The sequence below is a fragment of the Peromyscus leucopus genome, chromosome 6, assembly GCF_004664715.2.
Source record: "Peromyscus leucopus breed LL Stock chromosome 6, UCI_PerLeu_2.1, whole genome shotgun sequence".
Taxonomy (NCBI): Eukaryota; Metazoa; Chordata; class Mammalia; order Rodentia; family Cricetidae; genus Peromyscus; species Peromyscus leucopus.
Genome location: NC_051068.1, coordinates 72,839,834 through 72,865,552, shown reverse-complemented (window position 1 = coordinate 72,865,552; position 25,719 = coordinate 72,839,834). Strand labels below are relative to the sequence as shown.

General features: G+C 46.0%; 2 protein-coding genes across 3 annotated transcripts in view; both read right to left on the bottom strand.

Moving 5' to 3' along the window:
• Positions 1-761: 761 nt before the first annotated feature.
• Positions 762-25,572, bottom strand: Hmgcs2 (3-hydroxy-3-methylglutaryl-CoA synthase 2). Of its 2 annotated transcripts, none has more exons than XM_028862822.2 (10): positions 25,400-25,572; positions 13,372-13,826; positions 8,143-8,268; positions 7,488-7,652; positions 7,030-7,195; positions 6,382-6,552; positions 4,340-4,446; positions 3,616-3,741; positions 2,928-3,039; positions 762-1,183 (listed from the first exon to the last, which is right to left on the bottom strand). In XM_028862822.2, the coding sequence occupies exons 1-9, from the start codon at positions 25,501-25,503 to the stop codon at positions 2,933-2,935; spliced, it is 1,527 nt and encodes a 508-aa protein (XP_028718655.1). In that variant the 5' UTR covers positions 25,504-25,572; the 3' UTR covers positions 762-1,183; positions 2,928-2,932. The 2 variants fall into 2 exon arrangements, with proteins under 2 accessions (XP_028718655.1, XP_028718654.1); XM_028862821.2 differs by having other exon boundaries at positions 2,924-3,039; positions 25,400-25,553.
• LOC114686258 (hydroxymethylglutaryl-CoA synthase, mitochondrial) overlaps positions 762-25,719 on the bottom strand; it is a 172,951-nt gene continuing 147,993 nt past the window's right edge. Inside the window, exon 10 of the mRNA XM_037206921.1 lies at positions 762-1,183. The gene's annotated coding sequence lies outside the window, so the exon portion shown is untranslated. The remainder of the gene's footprint in view (positions 1,184-25,719) is intronic.

The following is a 25,719-nucleotide window of genomic DNA, read 5'->3' as shown; positions in this document are numbered from 1 at the left end:
CCGCATGCTGAGGAGGGGCTGAGCTGGGGTAGGCTGGCGCTGGATTAACTGCTTAGCCTGGGCCTTGCCCGGGTTTACTGGTGGCAGAGTGACATGGTTGTCACCTCGTTTCTTTTGTGTCCCCGAGGCTCCCCAGGCTGCTGGCTTCCCTCTACAGAACCTCTCTTCAAAACTTGTTCTAAAATAAAATGAAGGACTACAAGCCCTTGTCCTTCCTACCCCTCCCTTCCCCCACTTTCCTCCCCTCTTGTTCTCCGTGCTCACATCCCTAAACCATTGCTGCTTCATGGGGACCCTGGAAAAGCTACGTTCTCTTTACCCAAGGCAGAGAGTACCCTACCTCTGCCTCATCATTTTAATTTGTAAGATCTCCCCACCACATAACCCAAGCTGACTCTGAACTCGCCCTTCCTCAGCCTCCCAAGTGCTGAGACTTCAGATGTACATGACCATGCCTGGCCAACCTTACGGGTTTTGTTTTTATGTTTGATCTAGGTAACACTGGCCACATGTGCCAAGGGGGGTTGATTTACCAAGCACCTGCTGGGCCTGCCTGGATATGGTGTCTGTAGAATAGAGAAGTGAGGCGGGGGGGGGGGGTGGGGGAACACCTCCAGGTCACTTTATTTTCCTTGTATCTGCCATAGTACTTGGCAGAATTGGACAGAATTATGGAGAATTAGACTGAATGGAAGGGTTGGGGTAATGAGATGCGTACCCCGCACTCTGAGTAGGTCTTGACTTCTAGAAAATATACATCATTTCTTCTCTCATTTTAATTGCCATATATTATTTTAGAACAAGATACAAAATTTAGAAATTCTTAGGAAACTTTTAAGAAATGAGCATAAAACATAACAGCAGAGAAGTCCAATATTAAGTTGTAACAAATGGTGGGTCTGTCAGGATGTGGGAGAAGACATCTGATCTGCTTCCACTGGGGGGTCAGCAATCCTCCTTCCTTCCATCTCCCTCTTCACAGGGGAGCCCTGGTCCACAGCAGCATGAGCCTGTGGCAGGGATACTCACGAAGGACCCACTGAGGGTGGCGGCCCTTCACCTCGGAGCAGATCCTATGGGGCTACTTTGTCTATTCGTTATTTACAGCTGTGGGTGGAATTTTAAGCAGACACTGGGCAGCAGCTGTACTCAGGTTCCTTCCCCCAGGAACTGTGGCATGGATCTGTAGAGAGGAGAAACAGATTCGGTCACCCCTCACCCTGGCTCCCTAGCCCCCAGGTCTTGCCCCTTGCCAGAGACATAGTTATGCATATAAGCCCTCTGTTCTATGAGATCCGGGTACGCTGGCTGCCTTCCCAGCTCTGAGCCACCATGCTTAGGGAGCCTATTAACTAGTTCTGCAGAAGCCAAGACTGAGGGACAGGCAGGTCCCTATCACATGCTCTGCTGCTGATGAGAGATCAGGGGGGTTGGCTGGAACAGTGGCCCCCAAGGACTGCTATATCAACCTAAACTCTCCAAGTCAGCCCAGCCTTGGTGCTCTTGATTCAGGGCAAACAGCTCAGGAGCCCTGTGCCTTCTTTGTGGCATGACCCTGTCCAGGCTCTTAGGAAGGAAAGGGCTGGGGCTGGAAATCGTCTTTCAAAAACTCTACTTCTCTCTTGTCTTTTTTTTTTTTTTTTTTCCTTTTGGTTTTGATTTGTTAAGGCAAGGTCTCACTCTGTACTCCTGGCTTGCCTGGAACTCACTATGTAACCCAGGCTGGCCTCAAATGTGATTCTCCTGCCTCAGCTTCCTAAGCGCTGTGATTACAGGTGTGAGTCATCATGCCCAGCCCATTATTTCTCTGCATCTCGTGACTCAACTGGCTGTATGGATTTAGCAGCCCTGTCTTGCCAGTCGCCTACCCCTCAGAACCATATTTCAAGCAAGTTTCCTGCTGGGGCCGAAGTCTTGTGAGCCTGTTTACTGACCTGGACCGTCTCACGCCCATCCTGCATCCTTGGCCCGTCCACTGCTTTGCCTCACCCCTGACATCTTGGCTCCAGCATTTGAGCAGCCTCACAGAGGGGGCCATGTAGTTGTGACTGTTCATTGGTTGGGGGCCGTGGTTAGTGCCCTGACCTGTGCTCTGCCTGTGCCTCTCCTGAGTTGGTGGACATCTTTCCTTCTCCTGTTCCTTGTCCTTCCCCAGTCACACCTTTTCCTCCTTCCTCATTCATGTACTAAACTAGCACGGGAAATCCATTGAGATTTGGGGGCTGTAAGAGAAATTGCGTCTTGCACTTGCACACTGCTTGTCTGTTGGGCCGACACACCACAGCAGACATCTACACTCGTGAATCACCACAAGCTTGCAGTTCGGAACCCTCGATTTTCCTTAAAGAAATGTCATAAGGAATCCTTCCATTTCTCCTCTCCCCCAGTCCGCTTCTTCTCAACTCTCTTCTCTCCCCGCACTCATCCTCGATGATTCCCCAAGCTTCGCTGTTTCTCCCCAGGAGGAATCTTGGGACCTGAGAATTGTCACATTGCTGCTGCCCACCCCCCAACCCCACTTCCCCACCCCCGAGTGCCCCTGCCCTGGCAAGCTCCTTCCAGCCAAGGAAGTCAGACCACCCAGCTCCCTTGGGAATTGCCTCCCATCCCGGTCCAGCTACTGATCTGTGTCACCCATCTCATTGTGCAGGAACAATGTGCTGTAGAGTTCCCGCTGCAGTCTGCTCCGTCCTGCCGGCTCTGATTTAGTTTCTCTCAAGCTTCTAGACTTAATTACTCAAAGAGGTCTGACTTCCACAGTCCAGATTTCCAAGACGGAGGCCCCTCCCACCCATGTTCTGGAGCTCACAGCTTGTAATTCCCCTGACCGTCCCCTAAGCTGTGGCCTTCTCTGACGCGAGTCCAGGCTCAGAACTGCATCTGTTACCCAGAGGCCTTTGCGCGGCCAGCCCTGCACACTCACTGACCTCCTTTAGACCGGGCGCCGGGCATACTTGCGGCGATGCATCTCATCTACTCGCTCCAGGTACCAAGTACCTGGGAAGAGGTTGCCTGTGTCACCAGGTGGTGAGTAGTTCACTGTGGGACAAAGAAAAAGACACAGTACTTATAAAGAGTGCCATAGGATGGGCTGGAGAGATGGCTCAGAGGTTAAGAGCACTGGCCGCTCTTTCAGAGGTCCTGAGTTCAATTCCCAGCAACCACAACCATCTATAATGAGATCTGGCGCCCTCTTCTGGCAGAACATTGTATACCTAAATCAATCTTTAAAAAGAGGTGTGCAGGGGAGAACACAGTAATAGGAATGCCTACAGACTCCAGTGAAGCACTCCTGGCTGTGCTGCCAGGGGCTGTAAATCACCCTTAACACACTACATAGAAGACAGGACCATATAGAAGAAGGGCCAGAGAAGCTGCCATCTTGGGTCTGGTACTTGAGGTCTGCATGGCCATGAAAGAGGGTGTGTGAAAATGTCTAGGTTGCTCAAGTTCTTGCCTCATAAGCACTTCTCTCAATCATATCTCAGAAAAAAAAAATGTGACCCTGGCCCATTACATCCTGGATGTCTGATGAACCCCCCCCCCCCGTTCCCAGGTACTGACATGGAATCTGGGGTGAATTGCTTTCTTCTCTCTTCCTGCCCCCTGTCTTACCCTTGTGGTAGAATTGCTCTCTTTGGTTCATTATGTCTGTGAATTCCTCAGGGGACATGCGCCTCCGGGAGTCTAGACGTTTGGGTAGATCTGACACACTAGATACCAGGTTCTCCAGAGCGGAACCTGGGAAGCAAAAGCAAGATAGTTATCCAAAAAAAAAAAAAAAAAAAAAAAAAAAGCCAGGCGGTGGTGGCACACGCCTTTAATCCCAGCACTCGGGAGGCAGAGGCAGGCAGATCTTTGTGAGTTCGAGGCCAGCCTGGTCTACAGAGTGAGATCCAGGAAAGGCGCAAAGCTACACAGAAACCCTGTCTCGAGAAACAAACAAAAAAAAAGATTGTTAAAGCTTTTTGTTGTCATTGTCACTGGTGCTAATAGGCAGCCAGGGTCTGTGACATGGAGCAAAGATGTCTGATCTTGACCATACCACAGTCAACAGATACTGAATGTCTCGGGTCCATCAACTTCTCTTTAGGCAGCCAAGCCAAATCGCCATTACCTCTTTAATGTCTAACATCACCTGTCTAACAGGTTTGTTTGCATCTACTTTTGCTACAGTCCAGGAAGTGCTCCCATGTATAACCTTACACAGGAGTTTTCTTTGCTCTTAGTCACAACTTAACTCTGTCAAGACAGCAAGCTCAGCCACGGCGAACCACAGGGTGGCTTTGTTCACCAGGTGGCACTGTTTCAGGAGTACCTGCTACAAGATGAGACTCACCTGGAGAAGCATCCTTGGACACTCGAAATGAGAAGAAACTCGCTGCTAAGCCTGAGCCGTAGGAGAAGGCACCAATCCGGGAGCCAGCCAATTCTTGGGCAGAGTGGCTGCAAGTGGAAAAAAAAAAATCCACATCAGCATCGTATGTTGCATTTCATATAAAGCTTCTACGTGTCAGTCCAGTCTCACCCCTGCCCACCTTCTGCAACTAGAAATGTGCTCCATGCACTCTGCACAAAGAGGGGCCTTTGGTAGAATCCAGATGTGGAACCAGAAGAAGCTTTTCCAGAAGGAGAGCAGCCACAGCCCGAAACATGAAGGGAGAACTGTGAGGGCAGATGCTTCCAGGGGTAGCCCGATTAGACCAGTGGACTCACCCTCAGGGCTCCCAAGTTAACTGCAACGGTCCAGCGTGTGTGTGTGTGTGTGTGTGTGTGTGTGTGTGTGTGTGTGTGTGTGTGTTTGGGGGGGGGTGCCTATGTACCTATGTAGCCCAGGCTGGCCTTGAACTCTGCAGTTCTGGGATTACAGGCATTTGCCAGCACACCTTCCTATGACTCAGCTTTCTGAACATCCCCCATGAGTAATTTGATTAAGTTCACCTCTAAGTATCTTTTCCATATAATATGCAGTATTTCCCTTATAAACACCATAAAACAGAAAAATCAGTAAAAGTAATAGTTAGCATTTGAGCACTTTCTGAGCATCGTAGTTTTTTTTAGGCAATTTTCCTTAAAAAATGTGGAAAACACTCCATAGTCGATGATCCTCTGTACTGTGGCCAGTTGTTAATCTCTGTATTGATCACTGCTCATGTAAAAAAAAAAAAAGCCTCTCTGATCAAGGCTGATCAAGGTAAGAGGTGTACTAATCTATGAGTATAAAGATAGGTATTTAGAAGGCAGTCTGATACTGTGTCTATTTAGTAAAGTAACAGTATGTTCTCCTCCAGGGCCTATGACCTACCCAGCCGTGGGTTCCTGGCACAGGTTTACAATGCCAGGCATTAGTTCCCTCCTATGGAGCTGACCTTAAATCCAATTAGAAAGTTGTTGGTTACTCCAATAACACTGTGTCACTATTGCGCCGATGGGAATACATCTACATCACACATACACACACACACCCCTCAGGCATCATCACAGAAGAGGAAGAAGAAAGATTGTAAGATCCAGAAGTCAGGTTGGACTGCTGCAAATTAGTGTCTCCTGGACATGTCAGGCCTTTGCGCTCCTGAACGCCCAGCAACTCTGGTTGCCTGCATAAGCTCAAGTCATCAAGACTCCTGCGTGGGTAGAGAAAGAGCTTATGAGGAGCCTTTGGTAGTCGATGGCTGCTGAGGGAGAGGAGTCAGTTTTCTTCAGGGCTGTGGCCCGTGGTGAATTGCTTATACTCCAATGGATGTCCCTATACCCATGTGATATAGGAGGCACTAACTGGACTCAGTGGGTTATATAAAAATAAAATAAAAAAGAGGTAGCTAAATGGTGGTTCAAGAGGACTTGCAGTGGGTGATGGAGGGTGGGTATAATCTAAATACATTTTATACTATATGAAATTACCGAAGAATAGAAACAAAGTATAGAAAGTGGGCATTGTTATATAGATATTTTACAGATGAGGAAAGTAAGGCTCAGACAGGTTTGGGGAGTTATTTTCAAGATAAGTGGTAAATAGGCTTAAACCTAGTTGTGGGATCTGAAGCTAGCCTCCAGTCTACCATGCTATATTAGTATAGAGATTTTTAAATAGATGAGATAAAACTCTGGCCCCAAATTCTATGTTCTTACTGCCTGGGTAGTTCTTCTTCACAGATGGTAGTATACATCTTCACACTGGAGAAGCTCAACACAGCTAGCCAACCTGCTCCCCAACCACCTCTGGAACAAGGTGTAACCTGTCTATCCATCCTTTCTCTCTCCCTTTATTGTAAAAGTTTACCTCTCAACAAATCGAAAGTTTAAATGAGGAAAGGAGCAGAAATTGGTAGGCCCCTCAGCTCATGAATGGGAAGCAGCAGATGGGTGAGAGGCAGTACTCACTGGGAGAGAAGTGAGGCCAGGCACCCATAGAGGGACGAGGTGTACATGTTCCCATTGTTGGTGGAGAGGTAAAGGGAGGCCTTGGTCTTCTTGTTGAACATGTCCAGAGAGGCCTTCAAAAGAGCCTTATCTAAATCCTTGTTGGTGTAGGTTTCTTCCAGCTTTAGACTCCTGTGAGGCAGAGCAAGATGTTCACATGAGAGGTGTCCAGAGAAAAAGACCGGAACACGGCCGGAGAGAAAACTCAGGGTTCATGGTTTTCATTGCAATACTTAAACGTAGGGAGAGTTCAAAGGAACATTCCTGTCATCTGAGGGAGGTAGCGTTTACACACACTTTGTTATGTCATCTACCCACACTTGCGTAGTCCATTAGAAAACTAGAAATCAAATCATACCACATACCCTGCTTAGTTTTCATTCTTAATCTCTACCTTCCTTTCCTCACCTAATACACGGAGAGCCCACGCAGACCTGCCCCTTCCCTCCCCTCTATTGAAAGAAGGGCTTAGCATCCTTTCTGCTGTGCTGGGGGCGGGTGTGTGTGCCATCTGCTTCCCATAGGAGGGAAATCTACATCTGAGGTGTGAGGGAGCCTCCTCCTCGCTCACCCCCTGCAAGCCTACGCCTCCACTTAAAGAAGACGCACCTGAAGGCCTCCAGCCCCTTGTATAAATTGCTCTGTGTGTCACTGCTGGATGACAGGAAGTCACTGAGCATCAGCCGAGCCAGGGATTTCTGGACCATCTTGCAAAAGGGCGTGTGGAAGATCATATACTGCACATCATCGAGGGTGAAAGGCTGATTGTTGCCAGCTAGAAAAGAAAGTGTGAAGGTGAGAGGTGGTGTGACAAGGAGCTGCTGAGATCCACTCTCCCAGATGGAATGATGCCAAGCGGCTCAGCTGCCCGGAAAGATAAGCTTCCGGGAGAGATAGTTCCTACTCCAGCACACTCACATAAGGCTCTCTCATTCACTCCACTACACATTCTTTCACTAGTTCCACGGCATTACTAAGTATTCCCTACAGGGAAAAATAAAGGAAGGCTCTTGGCCACGTGAGCAGAGCTCCGGCTTTCTGCCCCCATCCCTACTCCAGCCCCATACCTTGCTTCCACTGATTCTGGATTTTCTTGCGGTAGGCTGCGTAGCATCGATCCAAGGCCCGAAAGTAGCACTGGATGGAGAGCTTCCCATCCACCAGCGGGTACTCGGAGGCCAAGTTGGGTTTGTAGAAGTCATATGCGTTCTCCATGTGGGTTCCCCTCAGCCCTGGAACGGCACAGAAGGTGTCAGGGACTGCCTCCCACGGGCCACCTCAAGCAGACAGGATGGGAGGGGCCGTGTGAAAAGAGGCCGGCTTTGTTCTGCCCATATGCCCAAGTCAGCGCCTATTCAACACTCGCATAGTCAAAGGGTGTTTCAGAGAAAGGATTTCGATTTCTCTCCCCACACCTTCGTGGGCTCCTTGAAAACGAGACTAGAAGGCAGCGTTCTCCAAGCCTCGCTTCATGGCTGGCTCTCTTCTTTCACCGTGGTTCCCTCCTCTGCCAGACCCGCTCCATGCACTGTTATCCTAGCGCACAATGAAACCACGGTGTCTGGCTTTTCTCTTCCCCCTAAGCAGCCTACTCCCCGGGCCGGATTTTCAGAAGTGAGCACCACCATGCCCCAGCCCTGAGCCGTGTGTATGACAGTTTAGGATTAGGACCTATGATGTGACTCCACCGCACGCAGCCTCTCGGGACCGTCTGTTACAAACCTTGCTCCAGGACTAGAGGGGCCTTGGGCCCAATCAGCATTGCCACAGCCCCAGCGCCACCCGTGGGCCGGGCGTTACCACTTGGGTAGACGGCAATATCACCACAGACCACCAGGGCATAGCGACCTGCAAAGACAGACAGTTATGACATCACTGTCAAATCTAGAGTAGTAGAGATAGGGTCTGCTGTGTGCCGAGCACAAGTTTACGTACTGGAAATAGATGGAACCGGACCAAAAATAAAACAAAATAAAATAGCACACATAAACGCTAATGAAACCTGTGATTCATTTATATTTGAAACATAAATTCAGTGCTCAGTGTTCAGCTATGGAATGCTCACTCACTCAGAATCATATGTATAAATTACATTTAAATTTTTTTATGTAATTTTTTTCATTGGTTTTTCAAGACAAGGTTTCTCTGTGTAACAGTCCTGGCACTGACTCTGTAGACCAGGCTGGCCTCGAACTCACAAAGATCTGCCTGCCTCTGGCTCCCAAGTGCTGGGATTAAAGGTGTGAGCCACCACCTCCTGGCCTTTTATGTAATTTTTTAAGTGAATATATGTTTGCATGAATACAAGACAGTGCAACACTTATGAAAGTCAGAGAACTTGTGGGAGTCAGGTCTCTACTACCCGGGTTCTGGTGAAGGACCTCAGGTCATTGGTCTTGGTGGCAAGCACCATTACCTACTGAGCCATATTGCTGACCCCCAGGATTATTTATTTTTTCAAAATTTTCTTTTTTCCACTTTTAGGGTTTAAGCATTAATTTTTTAGATTTGTTTATTTCAAGTCTGTGTATATAAGTGTTTTGTTTGCATGCATGTGTCTGAACCATGTGTGTGCCTGGTCTCCACAGAGGTCAGAAGATGAGGTTGAATACTCTGGAACTGGAATTATAGGTGGTTGTGAGCCATCATGTGGGTACCGGGAACTGAACCCAGGTCCTCGGCAGGAACAAGTGCTTGTAATTGCTGAACCAGTTTCCATACCTGTTTTCAGTGTTTTTGAGACATGGTCTCATTACATAGCCCAGGTTGGCCTCGAATTCAAGGTCCTCCTGCATCAGTAAGTGGCTGATGACAAGCTTGTGCCACCATGTCTGGCCAGAATGTCATTTCTAAATTCACCTAAAACTTTGTTAATTGGTACTTGTGGAGACAGTTTTGGTTTGTACCAATCAACTTACAGCACCCACATGTTCATATGCCTGCTGGCCCATAGAAGGACAAGACATCGGGGGTAGATAGCTATACCAACACTCAAGGCTGAAGATGCTGCCTCCAGAGAAATTCACCTGGAGCATTCAGCTAATGCAGTGGTTTGTAACCTGTGGGTCTTGCCCCCTTTGTGAATGAATGATTCTTTCACAGGGGTTGCCCAAGACCTTTGGAAAACACAGATTTTTACATTATGATTCATAACAGTAGCAAAATTACAGTTGTGAAATAGCAATGAAAATAATTTTAAGGTTGGGGGTGACCACAACACGAGGAGCTGTATTAAAGGGTCGCAGCATTAGGAAGACTGAGAACCGCTGACCTAGTGGCTATAGACTTTGAAATGAAACCCCGTTCAGACTGAATCCTAAGCTGTGGGTACATAGAGTAGATAGCGGTAAGACCCTTGTGTTCCGGCAGCGCTGCAGATTGAACTGAGTCATGTTAGGCAAGCACTCTCCCACTGAGTCACACCCTAGTGATCCTTACAGAAGGAAGGAATCGAGGCTCAAAGAACTTAAAACATTAAATGATAAGATAAAGCTTTGAGCCGGGCGTTGGTGGCACACGCCTTTAATCCCAGCACTCGGGAGGCAGAGGCAGGCGGATCTCTGTGAGTTCGAGGCCAGCCTGGGCTACCAAGTGAGCTCCAGGAAAGGCGCAAAGCAACACAGAGAAACCCTGTCTCGAAAAACCAAAAAAAAAAAAAAAAAAAAAAGATAAAGCTTTGAGGATCAAGACTCTAACTCACATTCACTGAAGTCTAAGGCCCTCCTCTTAGTAATTATAAAAACCCCAAGAAAAAAGTAGTGGGGTCCCCCTCATGCTGTACATGTGTGTTATTGGAGAATAAAATAACATTTTTTGTATATATCTATTTTTTCATTCTCAATATGAAAATTTCAGAAACTATAGAAATGAACTTAGAAGTCACTTAGGAAAAGATCTTTAAATTTAGCTGTAAAAAACCAAACCTCCAGGTAGAGACAAAACCAAAAGATAAGCTGAAGAGTATTTACAATACTTATAACCAACAAAAAGCTATTTTCCTTCATTATAAAAGTTTCATTAAAAAAAGACAAGCTGTGTCAGAGAAAAATGACCTAAAATATTCACATAACCTGGAAGAAAATCTTTGCCAGCTGTGCTTCGGACAGTAGGTCAATATCAAGAATTGCAGAAATTAAATACTAAGGAAATCAAACCCCCAGTCAACAAGCGAGCGAATGAACTCAACAGACACTTTTCAAAAGCATAAAAAAGAAGCTTGAGTGGCCAATAATTATTTTAAAAGTGTCCAATATCCCTAGCCATCAGGTAGGTGTGAGATTAAATGACATTGAGATGCCACCTTAGCACCCCAGTCATAATGGCCATCATCAATAAATCTATCAACAAATGCTGGAGAGGTCATGGAGAGAGAGAGGAATACTTATTCAACGTTGGTGGAGATTCAAATTAATACAGCTGCCATGGAAATAAGTTTGGAGATTTCTCAAAAAGTGAAGATAGAACTCCCATATTACCAACTATTCCACTCCTGACCATACACCCAGAAATCTCTGTACCCTACCACAGAGATATTTGCGCCCATGTTTATTGCTGCTTTATTCACTACAGCAAAGAATTAGAATCAATAGCTGAGTGAATAATGAAATTTTTTATACATAAAATATTATTCAGCTTTGAAGAAAAACAAAGTCACAAAGTTTTCAAGAAAATGGATGGACTTAAAATGTATAATATTAAGTAAGGTCACACAATCTCAGAAAGATAGGAAAAAAAACCCCACGTTTTCCCTCAGATGTGGAATGTAGTCAATATTTGTCTATATGCAAACAAATGCACATGTAGGTAGTAACTGTGCAGAAAAGAGAAGAAAGGCTAAATGTGAAGGGACGGGGAAGACTGAATGCAGGTCACGGCCATGAGTTATAAAGCTAATTCTGTTTTTAGTTCGAAACCTGTCATGGAGTTTCTGGTTTGGGTGGTGGGTAAGTGCGTAAAATACATTCAACAGTGAAAGTATAAAATCTACAATGTCTGTTCTGAGAGGCTATTCTAACTACAGAAAAGTTCACTGAGCTGAATAGCCTTTGAGTCTGGTTAATTTCAGTGTGTGCCTTTTTAATTCCAACTTTTTTATGATAAAGTTTTTAAAAAATCTATTTTCCTTCCTTTATAAAAATCAAGTGAAAAAGAGACAAGAGGACAACTTGTCAGAGTTCTCTCCTTCCGCCTCGTGAGGTCTGGGGACCCAGCTCAGATCACCAGGCTTGGCAGGAAGCACCTTCGTCTAATGAGTCGTCTTTCCAGTGGCCCCCCCCCCCATTTTTATATCATTTAGTCTCTTTTCTTTTTGTTCTTCCTTTGTTTGTTTAGGGTTTTTGTTTTTTGTTTTTTTGGTTTTTTTGGGGGGGACAGAGTTTCTGTGTGAAGCAGTTCTGACTGCCCTAGAACTCTCTGTAGACCAGGCTGGCCTTGAACTCACAGATCTGCCTGCCTCTGCCTCCCAAGTGCTGGGATTAAAGTCGTGAGCCACTGCTGCCCAGCTTCTTTTTGTTCTTGTGCATGTGCATGCCCACCCAGCTTTGACTTGGGATCTGGGATCCAAACTCTAGGCTTCATACTTGGGCTAGAAGCACTTTAACCATTGAGTCCTTTCTGCAGCCCTGGCCTCTTTACTTAAAGGAAAGAATGTTGGATTATATATTCCCACGGTCCACAGCAACATTAGAACCTTCAAATAATTTTGTAATTAGCATTCACTACAGTTTTCAATGCTTTTTCCGCCTAGTTTCAAACTCTGTAAACACAGAGACCCCCAAGGTCCCTCACACTCCCACTCATTACTTTATTCAATCTTTTCATCAGCCCCAAAAGGCAGAAAGGTAAACAAGAACTTGGAAGCTCCAGGAAGTAAATGTGTTGGTTTGAATCAAAATGGCCCCCATAGGCTCGTATGCCTGAATGCTTAGTCACCAGGGAATGACACTATTTGAGAGGATTAGGAGGTGTGGCCTTATTGGAGGAGGTGTGTCTTTGGGGTGGGCTTTGAGGTTTCAAAAACTCAAGCCAGGCCCGATGTCTCTTTCTTCTTGCTGCCTGCAGATCTGGATGTAGAACTTTCAGCTACATGTCCAGCACTATGTCTTGTCTGCATGCTGCCATGCTTCCTGACATGACGGCAATGGGCTAAAACCTCTGAAAGTGTAAGCCAGGATCAGTGAAATGCTTTCTTTTATAAGAGTCGCTGTGGCCGTGGTGTCTCCTCACTGCAATAGAACATTAAGTGACTGAGTGACCTTAGATATCCAGCTCTCATCTTACACTCTTCCTCTTGGACTTTTCCTTGCCGTCTTGTCAGGCAGTATCCCACCAGTGTAACTCTGGCGAAGGATGTAAGTAAGCTACAAAGCAACGTGAATATGTTAAACAAAAGCCCACATTTCGTAAGCAGGCTCCAGAGGAGAAAGATACTCCGTTCACCGTCCCTCCTGTGCGTCTCTCAGCCCATTTTGACCAGTGTCCACCCCTTACCATAGAAATTGTGTACAGATATCTTTGTTTCAGAGACTTAGGAGGCAATAAAGAGAACTAAGCACGAAGAAATGTGTTGAATTTGGGTTTGGAGTTTGGCCTCTGCAGTCCATGTGGCATTTAATCTTACTTGTCACCTTGAGATTTATAACAACCATGACAACCTCTGGGCATGTCGTGAGGGATCTTTTTGTTTAGGTTAACTGAAATAGACAAACCACTCTAAACACGTTGATATTGCAGAGAATAAGTGAAAGGCTCTATGAACACATCACGTGATCAGCTGCACAAAGCTACCCCCATTGACCTGGCTATTCTCACTGTTTTTGTTGGGTGAGAGCTGTATGAATAAATCGCCTTTCCCTTCCCAGTGTAAAGCCCTCCGGAGAGCTGAGAGGCAGAACGTAGGATTCAGCCTGTACTCTAAGAACCATGCTTCTGTAACATTCTAGAAACACATACCATCCCAGTAACTGGACTCCATCCAGTTGGCAGCATTGAAGAGGGAGGCGGTGCCACCGTAGCAGGCATTGGTGGTGTCGATGCCCTCGATGTCAGTGTTGCCTGAATCCTGGAAGAGTTCCATGAGCACCGTTTTGACAGCCTTGGACTTGTCAATGATGGTCTCGGTGCCCACTTCCAGGCGGCCCACAGCATCCCATGGCAGCTTTGTGCGCTCCATCAGCCTCTGCACCACGGTCAGACACAGGGAGTTGATGTCTTCCTGGACTGAACAGAAGCCCATGCGGGTCTGGCCCAAGCCCACCGTATACTTCCCTGCTTCCACGTTGTTGAACTTCTCCAGGTCCGTTTGGTCCACATACTGGGCTGGAAAGTAGACCTCCAGGGCAAGGATGCCCACATCTTTTGGCCAAGTGTCTGTTTTGGCCAGGGGAGCAGGGGGGATTGTAAAAAACCTGTGGTTAAAAATATCAGTCGTAAATCCACTAATGGTCTTTAGGCAGTTGCCTCAAAAAACAATAATGTGGTAATCATCTCATTCATGCTTTAGTATGTTTTGAAGCTGTGTTATCAAGTGAGTGAAAATGTAGTAGTTTTATCTGTTGAATTGACCCTTTCATCCTTTTGCTGGTCTTAAAGTCTGCTTTTCCTAATAGCATAGCCACACTAGTACTGTGATCACTCTTTGAATAATGGGAGTCTGTCCAGACTCTCGAGTGTAATGTTAAGTGTTGATGATCAAGTTGTTAGGATCTGGAATTGCCTAGGAGACAAGCCTGCAGACACATCTGTAAGGGATCTTTGAGATTAGGTTAGCTTTGGAGCATGCCTGTGAGGGATTATCTTGATTGGTTTAATTGAGATGGGAAGGCCCACCCTAGAGGAGTGGGCCACTTTCCCCAGATTTGGTCCTTGGTTATATAAAGAGGAAGAAGCCAGCTGAGCATAACTGCTCCGTGTCCTCTGACTCCTGACTGTCTCAAGCTCCTGTTACTGTGACCTCCCCACCATGGTAAACTGAACCCTAAAACTGGGAACCAAAATAAATGCTTCATCCCTTACGTTGCTTGTGTTAGGATATCCTGTCACAGCAAAAGGAAAAGCAACTCATACCAAAGCCTTTACATCCTTTCTCCATTTATTATTTTAACTTCTGAGAGCTTGTTTTGTTTTGTTTACATGTGTATCTTTTGTTGTTGTTTTGGATTTTGGTTTTGTGAGTCAAGATCTCCCGTTCTACCCCAGGCGGGCTAGCTTTGAATTTTGGATTCTCCTGACTCCACCTCCTGAGTACTAGGATTGCAGGGGTGGTGGTTTGAATAAGAATGGCCTCCATAGGCTCATATATTTGCATGCTTGGTCATTAGGGAATGGCACTACTTGAGAGGGATTAGGAGGTGTGGCCTTGTTGGAGGCTTTGAGGTTTCAAAAGCCCAAGCCAGTCCCAGAGTTTCTTTCTCTTCCTGATACCTGTGGATTCAGATATAGAACACTCAACTACTTCACCAGCACCATGTCTGCCTGTGTGCTGACATGCTCCCTGCCATGACAATTAAATGCTTTCTTTTATAAGAGTTGCTGTGGCCATGTCTCTTTCCAGCAGAAGAACACTGACTGAGACAGCAGGTGTGTACTATCACATCTGGAAACAATTATTTTTTATAAATTTCATATAGGAAAGTCTTTGGAATTTTTTTTACTAAGCCTGACAATAGTGGTGTTTTAACTGGAGTATTTATATTTATATTTATGATAATTACTAATATAGCTGGGATGAAGTCTATCATCTATTTGATTTTATTTGCTTATATATTCTCCCATCCTTTATTTCCTATTTCTTAAATTCTTTTCAATTAAGTGAATATTTACCAGTTAAAAATTATTTATTAGCCCCTATCCCTTTTTCTCCTCTGCTTTTTAGTGATGACCCTAGAGGTTACAGTAGGCACAGCTTAAAACAAGCTAAATAAATTACTATTTCTACTGAGAAGGTGTTGTCAAGAAGATGGCCAACGAGCCGTATCTGACGTCCTTCCCTCTGTATAAGGAAAACAACACTATTTCACTAGCATGTTTGCGTGGGGTGCTGGAATAAAGTGACATGTGGAAAAATATTGCAGAACCATGGGATCACATGATGACCTCAGAAAGAAGGGACTAGCATCTACCCTCCTATCTCTCAAGACCAACTCTTAACTAAGAGGAGCTTTGCTTAGCAGAGAAAAGGTAACCAGTAATCTTCTCTCACACCATGCTTGGTGTTGGAGAGTCCACAGCCTTTGCAGTTCCGGAGCCAGGTTTGGGTAACCTGTTTACTACACCACCAAATTACTCTAAAGAAGAGCCTAACCCAATGTTATGTACTTCCCATTTGACTCCTGCTCCACAGGGCCATCTTGGGATTCTGCCCACCTTAGGGTTTATGATGCAACCAGATAACTGTTTCTATCAGCTTAGCCAATCCACTTCTATGAAATATACAGGTGTCTCTGCCTACCTTCCCACACCCCTGGAAAGCTCCTGGGCAGCCTATGTTGAACAACTTTGTCTACAAAGGCCCATTTTCTACTGCCCAAGAAACACATGGAAAGCAGATAACAAGCAGTCATGTTTGTCATGAGTCATGGCTCATCCACAAAGGCTTCTGTTCCTGAGTAGCTTAGTCCACAGAAGCCATCTCTGAGACTCTAAGTGGCCCTGGACATCCTTTCACAGCCCTCAAGAATTAGCTGATATGCCTACTTCAGAAGGTCACCCCACTGAGTCTCTGAGAGGCAGATTAGCAGACTGTTCTGAGTCCACAATGTCATCCATGACTTTCTATCACTTGTAGATACCGCATCTATGCTTGTTCATAGCTCAGGCGCATGAAAGCTTCAGACACTGATATCACCCTGCTCTACTCATGAGAATGCTGTGCCATTCCTACCTAGACCCATGGGGTGACCCTGTTCCCATATCATCTATAGAAACTGGTAGGCTCTCCCCACCCTCAAAGTACCAGAACTACTAGCAATCTTGCCTTACCTAAAAAAAGATGCATGAAAATTTGTGTGCAATCCCACAAACCCTGTACCCTATGTCACTAAGACATACATCACCAACATTGGCAATAGCTAGAGAATCTATAGAAGGTCTACACTAGAGTACCAACCCAACACAGTCTATCCAATCAGTACTGTGTGGCATGCCATCAGGAGAAAGACTTTGACTGTGAAAGCCAGTCTATAAACTTGAGAGAGAGAAACTGACCTCCTTGGAATGTCAATGTAGGGTCACTAAACATGTGAAAAACAAGGTAATATGATACCTCCAAAGGAACACTCTAGCAACAGACACCCCCCATCACACACATACACACACACACACACACACACACACACACACACACACACACACACACACACGCACACACGCACATACCACTAAAGGAAAGGAAATCAGTGAACTGTCTGAAACAGAATTCAAAATAATAATTTTAAAGAAAAGTGTTTGAGGTTATAAAAGAATGCAAGCAGACAATTCAGTGAAACTAGAAAATAACACATGATGTGAATGAAACTGAGCAAAGAGGTAGAAATCCTAAAAGAAATAAACAAAATTCTTGGAGCTGAAGAACATAACAACTGTCAGAAAATACAATTAAGTAGGCAGAAGACATAGCTTCTGATCATAAAGAAGACATGCTTTTTAAAATAATCCATTGTAAAAAAATAAAAAAGAACTGAAAATGCGTGAAGGAAGCCTATGGGGCTCAAGCAAAGCACAACTGAGTTATTTGCATTGTGAGTGTTTCAGAAGAACAGAAGAGGAAGGACACAGAAAACACACAACAGAACAGCCGCCCTAAACTCTAAAATCCTTGGGAACGATTTGGATATCTACGTCCAGGAAGCTCAACAGATCCTAACAGATTCAACCAACACAGACCCTCCCTGGACACATTCCAGCCTGTCGAAAGTACAAGACAGGCTGGAAAGATGGTTCAGCAAGGAGGGACCCTGGCTGTCAACCCAGTAACCTGAATGCAGTACCTAGGATCTACGTAGTGGAAGGAGAGAAAACTCCTTCAGACTGTCCCCTGACCTCCACCCGCAGACTGTAGCACAGACACGTTCATATACACACACATATACATGTGTACACACAGAGTAAATAAATAAACAGAAAAGTCTGAGGCAGAAATTCAAAAACAACAAAAGAAATAAGTTCAGTTATACATAAGGAAATGTTTATTAGGTAAACAGCAGATTTCTCAGCAGAAACCATGCAGGACAGTAGAGAATGGGGTGATATATTCAAAGTTCTGAAAGGAAAGAATTGCCAACCAAGAATGTTATAACCAGAAAAGCTATCCTTCAGAGATGAAGAAGAAATAAAGTCTTTTCAAGATAAGAAAAAGCAGAAAGGGCCGGGCAGTGATGGCGCACGCCTTTAATCCCAGCCAGGCGGATCTCTGTGAGTTCGAGGCCAGCCTAGTCTACAGAGCGAGATCCAGGACAGGCACCAAAACTACACAGAGAAACCCTGTCTCAAAAAAACAAAACAAAAAAAAAAAAAAAGAAAAAGAAAGAAAAAGAGAAAAAGCAGAAAGAGATACCATGATAAATGAAGACACCATGGGAATAGGAAGAAGCAGAGTGCTAGAGAGGTCCCCAGGAATCCACAAAGATGACTCCACCATAGACTACTGTCAATGATTGAGAGGGTGCCTGAGCTGACCTACTCTGGTGATTGGAAGGCCAAATACCCTGTCATGATAGAACCCTCATCCAGTGACTGGTGGAAGCAGATGCAGAGATCCACGGCCAAGCCCCAGGCGGAGCTCCAGGAGTCCAATTGGCGAGATAGGAAGAATTATATTAGCAAGAGATATGGAGACCATGATTGGAAAAAGTACAGAGACAACTAGCCAAACTAGTGGAAACACATGAACTGTGAACCAATAGCTGAGGAGCCCCCATGGTACTGGACTAGGCCCTCTGAATAAGTGAGACAGTTGTTTAGCTTGAACTGTCCTTAGTGCATGAGCTGGCTTTTTGGAACCTAGTGCCTATGCTGAGACACTTTGCTCAGCCTTGGTGCAGGGAGGAGGGACTTGGACCTTCCTCAACTGAATGTACCAGCCTGGGCTGACTCCCCAGGGGAGACCTTGCCTTGGAGGAGGTGGGAATGAGGGGTGGGTTGGAGGGGGGAAGGCTGGTGGGTGGGAGGAGGGAGGACAGGGGAATCCATGGCTGATATGTAAAATGAATAGTAAATCTCTTAATTTAAAGAAAGGTAAGAAAGAGCAGGGAATTCATCACTGACAAATTGCTTCTATAAGGATGCTTAGGGATTTTTACTCTGGGGTGACAGAAGATAACTGCACTCTGAAGACATCTGGAGATGCAGAACTCAGCAGGAGAGCATATACACAAAGAGGAAAAGGAGAACCCTTTCAGAACAGAAAGCCAACAAACCACAGCGATGGATAAGAAAAGGAAGGAGCACAGGTCACACAGATGACCAGGAAAACATGTAATGAACAGACATTCAATCCCCCAGCTAAAAGACACCGATTGGCTGAATGGACTACAACCAAGTCCCATTGATACACTCTCTACAATAAACTGAAGACACACATAAACCAATAGTGACAGGATGGAGAAATGTACAGAAGCAGGACTTAAAAACATGCATCTACTATGGGGGCTGGAGAGATGGCTCAGAGGTTAAGAGCACTGACTGCTCTTCCAGAGGTCCCGAGTTTAATTTCCAGCAACCACATGGTGGCTCACAACCATCTGTAATGAGATCTGGCGCCCTCTTCTGGCCTGCAGTCATACATGCTGTATACATAATAAATAAATCTTAAAAAGAAAAATTAAAAAAAAAAAAAAAAACATGCATCTACTAGAGGGAAATGTAGGGGCCATGTTGATGTTGGCAAAGACTCATCTTGTTTTGTTTGAGACATGATGTCACTATGTAGCTTGGACTGGAACCACTAAGTTGCTTAGGTCAACTTCAAATTCGCGATCCTCCACCTCCACTTCCCTGCGTTTATATTTACTTACTTATTGATTTATGGGGGGGGGGGCAAGAGTGCGACAGCATACGTGTGGACATCAAAGGGTAACTGTGGTACCAGTCCTCTCCTTCCACAACGTGAACTTTGGGAAGTGAACTCAGGTCATCAGACTTACCAGCTTTACCTGCCAAACCATTAGCCCTTCAAATACTTTTTAAGAACTCCTCCCCCCAAGCAAGGCAAATATGATTATTTAAAACAGAAAATGCTTCTGTACAGGAATGATGTAAGAATAAAGAGACAACCTCCTGTGGGAGAAAATACTTGCAATCTGTTTATTTGAAGGGTGCAGCTCTCAGAACATACCGGGGCTGAAACAACTCGACAATAAAAATGCAAGTATTTCTGTTTTTAAATAGGCCAACACCCGAATAAACATTTTTCAAGAGAGGATGCACAAATAGAGAACAGGTACAAATGCACTAAACATCACAGGTCAGCAAGGAGATGCAGAGCAAAGATCCAAGATGGAGCTTCAGCACAGTTAGGATGATGGCTTTATAAGTAAACAGATGCCAAATGCAGTGAGGCTGCAGAGAAAGGAAACTTCCAAGATGGCTCAGTGGGGAAAGGTGCTTTTCCCCTGAGGACGGACCTGTGTTCAACCTCAGTAACCCACGTGGCAGAGGCAAAGACTCTTGGGAATTGTTCTCTGATCTCCACGTGTGCATGGTGGCACCCACACCTTCACGCATGTGCTCACACTCGCACACCATTTTTTTTTTTTTTAAAAGAAAAACCTTTCGAGCTGGAGAGATGACTCAGAGGTTAAGAGCACTGACTGCTCTTCCAGAGGTCCCGAGTTCAATTCCCAGCAACCACATGGTGGCTCACAATCATCTGTAATGAGATCTGGTGCCCTCTTGTGGTGTGCAGACATACATACAAACAGAACACTGGATACATAATAAATAAGGAAATCTTTAAAAAAGAAAAACCTTTCATACAGAGATGATGCGAGTTTGAATTGATACAACCACATGGAAAACATCCAGTTGTACCACCAAAACCCAGACCAGAACTACCATATGGTCCATGAGTCTCAATCCTGGGTGCACACTCAAAGGAACTGAACTGAACAGACAGCTTGCATGTTCACACGTAATAGACACTTGCACACTTACTGCAGCGCTCCATCCAATAACCACACTAGAGACTCCTTTGTGCTGCCCACTGACAAATGAATGTGTAGACAAGCGTGACATATGTGCATGCTGGAATACTATTTAGCCTTGAAGATTAAATTCTGTCACTGCTACGACATGGATGAGACACACGTTAGGCACAGAAAGTCAAAGGTTGTGTGTCCTTGCTCACAGGTGGCAGCTAAGACATTGATCTCAAAGCAGCAGAGACTGGAATAGTGGTACAAGAGCCTTGGACAGGATAAGGGAAAAGACAGATGGAGAGGGCATGACTGCTGTGTATAGGGGTATAGCTGCATGGGAGAAATAAGTTTTGATTTTTGTTTTATTTTATTCCGTGGTGCTGGGATGTAAATGCAGGACATTGGAGGAAAACACACTGAACTACATTCTCAGCCAGAGTAACTTTTTTATATATATGATTTATTTATTTTTATTTTATTTCATATGTATTGGTGTTTTGCCTGCATGTATGTCTATATAAGGGTGTCAGATTCTCCAGAACTGAACTGGAGTTACAGACAGTTGTGAGCTGCCATGTGGGTGCTGGGAATTGAACCCAAGTCCTCTGGAAGAACAGCCAATGCTCTTAACCACTGAACCATCCTCTCTCCAGCCACAGAAGTAACTTTCAATGCTCTATGATACTGCAGGATCATTATGATTGAAAACAATTAATTGAGTATTGTGGTGATATTGTGTTCCCCAATATATTGTACACCCTAACAAACTTATCTGGGGTTAGAGAATAGAATACCCACTAGATATAGAGGCCAGAAAATGGCACACACACCTTTAATCCTAGCATTCCAAAGGCAGAGATCCATCTGGATCTCTATGAGTTTAAAGCCACACTGGAAACAGCCAGGCATGGTGACTCATACCTTTAATCCCAGGAAGTGATGGCAGGAAGCAGAAAGGTATATAAGGCGTGAGGACCAGGAACTAGAGTCTGTTAAGCTTTTAGGCTTTTGAGCAGCAGTTCAGCTGAGATCCATTCGGATGAGGACTCAGAGGCTTCCAGTCTGAGGAAACAGGCTGAGAAGCTGGCGGGGTGAGGTTAGCTGTGGCCTGTTCTATTTCTCTGATCTTCTAGCGTTCACCCCAATATCTGGCTCCTGGGTTTGTTTTTTTATTAATAAGGTCTTTTAAGATTCATGCTACAGAGTATTTTAAAGCAGCAAGTAGGGAAGATTTTTGAATGCTCACAACACAAAGAGATAGTGAAAGTCTGTAAGGATAAATAAGCCAATTGTCCTGATGTGGTCATTGGATGAGTATGAGTGTGTGTGTGTGTGTGTGTGTGTGTGTGTGTGTGTGTGTGTGTACTTAAAATGTCACACCGGTCCCATAAGAATGGCCAGTTATTGTGTGTCTATTAGAAATTGAGTACGCCTCACTACCTCCAGAACGGTGCAAACCCTCTCTGTAGGTCGGCTCTCTTACTGACTGCATCTCTTTGCGCTGTCGTCATCTTGAGGTTTATTTCCACAGATGCTGTAAGGCCCCAGAGGGAATGATCTAGAACCCTCCACTCCTCTTTACAGTGCACCTCTCTTTTGACTACACAGGAACAACCAGATCCTTTTCCCACTTGCTGCTGTGTTAGTTTTGTTTTGAGACAAAGTCTATGTGGCCAAAGTTGGCCTTGAACTCATGATCTTTCTGCCTCCGCCTCCGAAGTGCTGAGATTGCCAATGTGTGCCAATCCGCCCAGGTCACTTTCCTACTCCTAAAGGAAGTTTTTCTGCTATCTTCCATTCTGTCTGGGACTTTTCAATATTTATCAGACACTCCCCATGCAGAGCTGACTCACCACAGAGTAAGACAGACAGACACCCTTTGTGCCCACACAGCGGCAGGCATTTTATGGCTCCTTGTGTAGTGGAGCAGGCCAACCTGTGGGAGCACAGAGGACCAAAAGGGCGATTCTAAATGGAGACCAGAGAGAATGGCGGTCAGGAGAAGCTCTTTCTTCCCTGTGTCCCTCCACTTCTGACTCCCAACTCCTCTGGTGAAAGGGTGCAGTTTCCCTTCCCAGCTGCAAGCCTTCCTCCTACAGGTGCCCAGCATCTAAAGCCAGTGCCCTTCTTTGCTATAAACACTAGTGAAGTAATTCCCCAGCGTTTCTTGCTTTAGAAATACTGTCTACTTGTTGCCTTGGGCTTACAAAGCTTTCTCTGTACCACAGAGACTCTGGCTCATATTGAGTGCTTCCCTACCTGCACCTCTGGGGTCCCCAAATTCTCCCACCATAAGAGTCACTTTCAAGAACCCCCGTGAGACAAAAGAGCATCCTGTGGTCACAAGACACCAAAGCAGAGGGAGACTCATCGGCCTCTGACAGGAAAGGGTGGGAGCTAACTTATTTATGTGGTGCCCTCCAAATAACTGGAGTTTGAACTTTCAAATATTTATGGGGCGCGTCCCCAGGACCAAGAGCTAATGGTTAGCTAGTGTTTGGAGCCGCCAGCGTGGCTGTGTTCCTGGCAGGTTCATCTCTCTCTGTTCCATCTGGGCTGACTGCCTCCCTCGTTTCTCATATAGAAAGACAAGATCCAGGGACAAGTTCAGAGAGCCAGGAACTCTCCTTATTTCTTGGTAGAGATTTTTTGGACGTGGATTTCAGAGCCTTGGAGATAAAAAGTAGCCACAAAGGCTTCCAGAAGCACCTAGGCACTTGGTGAAAGGTCCCCTTCTCATCCTGTGCTTCCCCCAAGGGATGATCACTGCAGTATATAAAGTAGCTTATTCTTGCTGCCTAGCTCAAGAGTCTGCACCAAGCGCTAATTCACTGCAGCCTGCCTGCTTCCAGGTGGGCACACCGCTAACAATCCCATGCTGGGCACCATGTGGAGAAGGGTACTGTTGTGTGAAGGGGAGGCACAGAGAAGAGGGCAGGGCTTTCAAAACCCCTCATTGGTGTGAGGAAGGAGATGAGCGCGCCTCTAGTCCAGCTGTCAAGACTGGAGATGGATGAGGCTCATGGAAGGGACATGGGCAAAATCGTGTAGTGCAAGGGAAGCAGAGCGTCTCTGGGTAGGGGAAAATAAGGAGAGTTTCATGGGAGAGGCTAAATTTGAGGTCAGCCTTGTTTTCTTTGTTTACATTTTTTTTAAATGTTGTGGGGGGGCACATGTGCCACGCACATGTGTGACAGTCAGAAGACAGAGTCTAGGAGTCTGCTCTCTCCTTCTACCCTGCACCTTCTGGGGGCTGAACTTAAGTCCTCAGATTTGGCACCAAGAACCTTTGCCTGATGAGCCACCTCACCAGGTCAATCTTGACTGACAGATGAGTGGTTTTCTGACCACGAAGGACTGAAGAGGGCGAAGGGGCTGTGGCCACAGCGGGGGGTGCGTGAGCAGGCTAGAGAAACCTCACAGACGATGGTGCGCAGGGGAACAGGAAGATTGTAGGTGAGACACACCGAGAGCCAGGTGTTTTAATATCAGGTCGGGGGAGTGGATGCTGGAGCGGTGGTTATTCTGGGGTGGATTTAAAACGGATGCAGGTTGGATTAGAGGGGCAGACTCCTAGAGCAATGGTGACTTATAAAGAACATTAGTAGCTCAGGCAGAGAGCACTGGGGTTAACCATGAGGGCACCAGAAGGGAAATAGGAATAAGGATTCTAGAGCACAAACCAAAGAAGCCGCAGAACGCTGATGAGGATGGAGGCTTGGGTAGTGGGCCACTGTTGCTTAGGGAAAGTTTGTGCCAGGCTATAATCCCAGCGCTCTGGAGGCACAGGCAAGTGTATCTTTATGAGTTCAAGGCCAGCTTGGTCTACATAGTGAATTCTAGGTCAACCAAGGCTACATAGAGAGAACTTGTCTCAATAAAAGGAGTTGGGGGGGGGGGGGAGACGACCTGGGAATGGTCACCCCTGTCCAGCCCTGAAATTAGTAAACCATGTCCACCACTTCCTCACAAATGCACAAACAAGCCAGATTCTGAGCTGGAATATTCGATTGAAATGCAGCGGTTTTGCCAGGGGTGGGAGAGAGAGGAGGTGATGGTAGGGTCATGAAGAAAAGAAAGGTAAAGGACCCTGCCCCTTCCACTCCACACCTACACCAGGCTCCCTGGAGAGGAGGCGAGGGAGGACATGAGAGCAAAGTGTTTTCCTAAATATTCGGTATTCATGAGTATAAGCGGAAAGGAAGCCTTGGGACTATGATCTAGATGGGTAGCTAGCTGGGAGCCCAAAGCATGAAGCACAGCTGTGTCCCGTTAGCTCTGGGCAACCACAGGCACTTGGACCAGACTAAAGGGTGTTTACAAAGAAATGAGGCATGTGTGTTCTTCTTGCACAAGCACATGTACCGCCCCATACACACACACACACACACACACACACACAACTTCTTTCTATTTTTCATCTCTTAAGCTGAAGCATGGAGGAACACAGCTTCCTCTTTTTGGTCCATTCTAGGTCTTGCTGCACTGGAATAAAGTGAGCTGTTGAACTAACGTTTGCAGCTGCAGGATCCTAAGTTCTGCTGCCTCCTGTAGCTGGGAGAGGAAAGGATGCTCTTTTTCCTAAACAGCGGGCATCAGAGACTAAGCTTAGGCATTTCCAGCACAACAGCAGACAGGCGCTTTCTCAAAAGGAGGCAACAGAGCCCCCCTTGAAGCTGACTTGTGTGTTTATGGCTGAGTGCGAGCCTCGCCAGCTTTTGCCTGGGATTCTAGTGATTTCTCCCCCTGACAGGTCTTCTGCCTGCTCTCTACTGGTCGGTCCCCTGTGGTGCTTGTCTGAGAGTGACGCCCCCCCACCTCATAGCCCCCCCGAGCAGGTGACTCACCTCTGCTGGGCTGCTGAGAGCGGGTGAGCAGGGGTGAGCGAAGTTTCCTGCAGCACTCTCTTGACTTGCAGGACCCTCCTTGCTGGAGCCAAAAGCCGCTGCATCTCTAGGGTATCACCCGAAAGCCAGCAGCAGTCCACGGGCCCTGGGAGAGATGCCCAGCGGTTGTGGGTCGGGCTTTATAAGTCTCTAGGGCTCCAGCCTCAGGAAGCCCCGCCTCAGCTTATCGAGGCCTCTGCCTGCTTCGGAAAAACTGGGCCAAAGGTCTCAGAACTCGAGCAAGCCAAAGAAAAACATCATCTCCAACATGTACATAGCTG

Excerpts from the sequence above, each read along its gene's own strand:
- Hmgcs2 (XM_028862822.2), bottom strand. The coding sequence starts at position 25,503 with ATGCAGCGGCTTTTGGCTCCAGCAAGGAGGGTCCTGCAAGTCAAGAGA. Across the intron at positions 13,827-25,399 it reads CTCTCAGCAGCCCAGCAGAG|GTTTTTTACAATCCCCCCTG; the intron begins GTGAGTCACCTG and ends TTTTAACCACAG. Across the intron at positions 6,553-7,029 it reads AAGGGGCTGGAGGCCTTCAG|GAGTCTAAAGCTGGAAGAAA; the intron begins GTGCGTCTTCTT and ends TCTGCCTCACAG.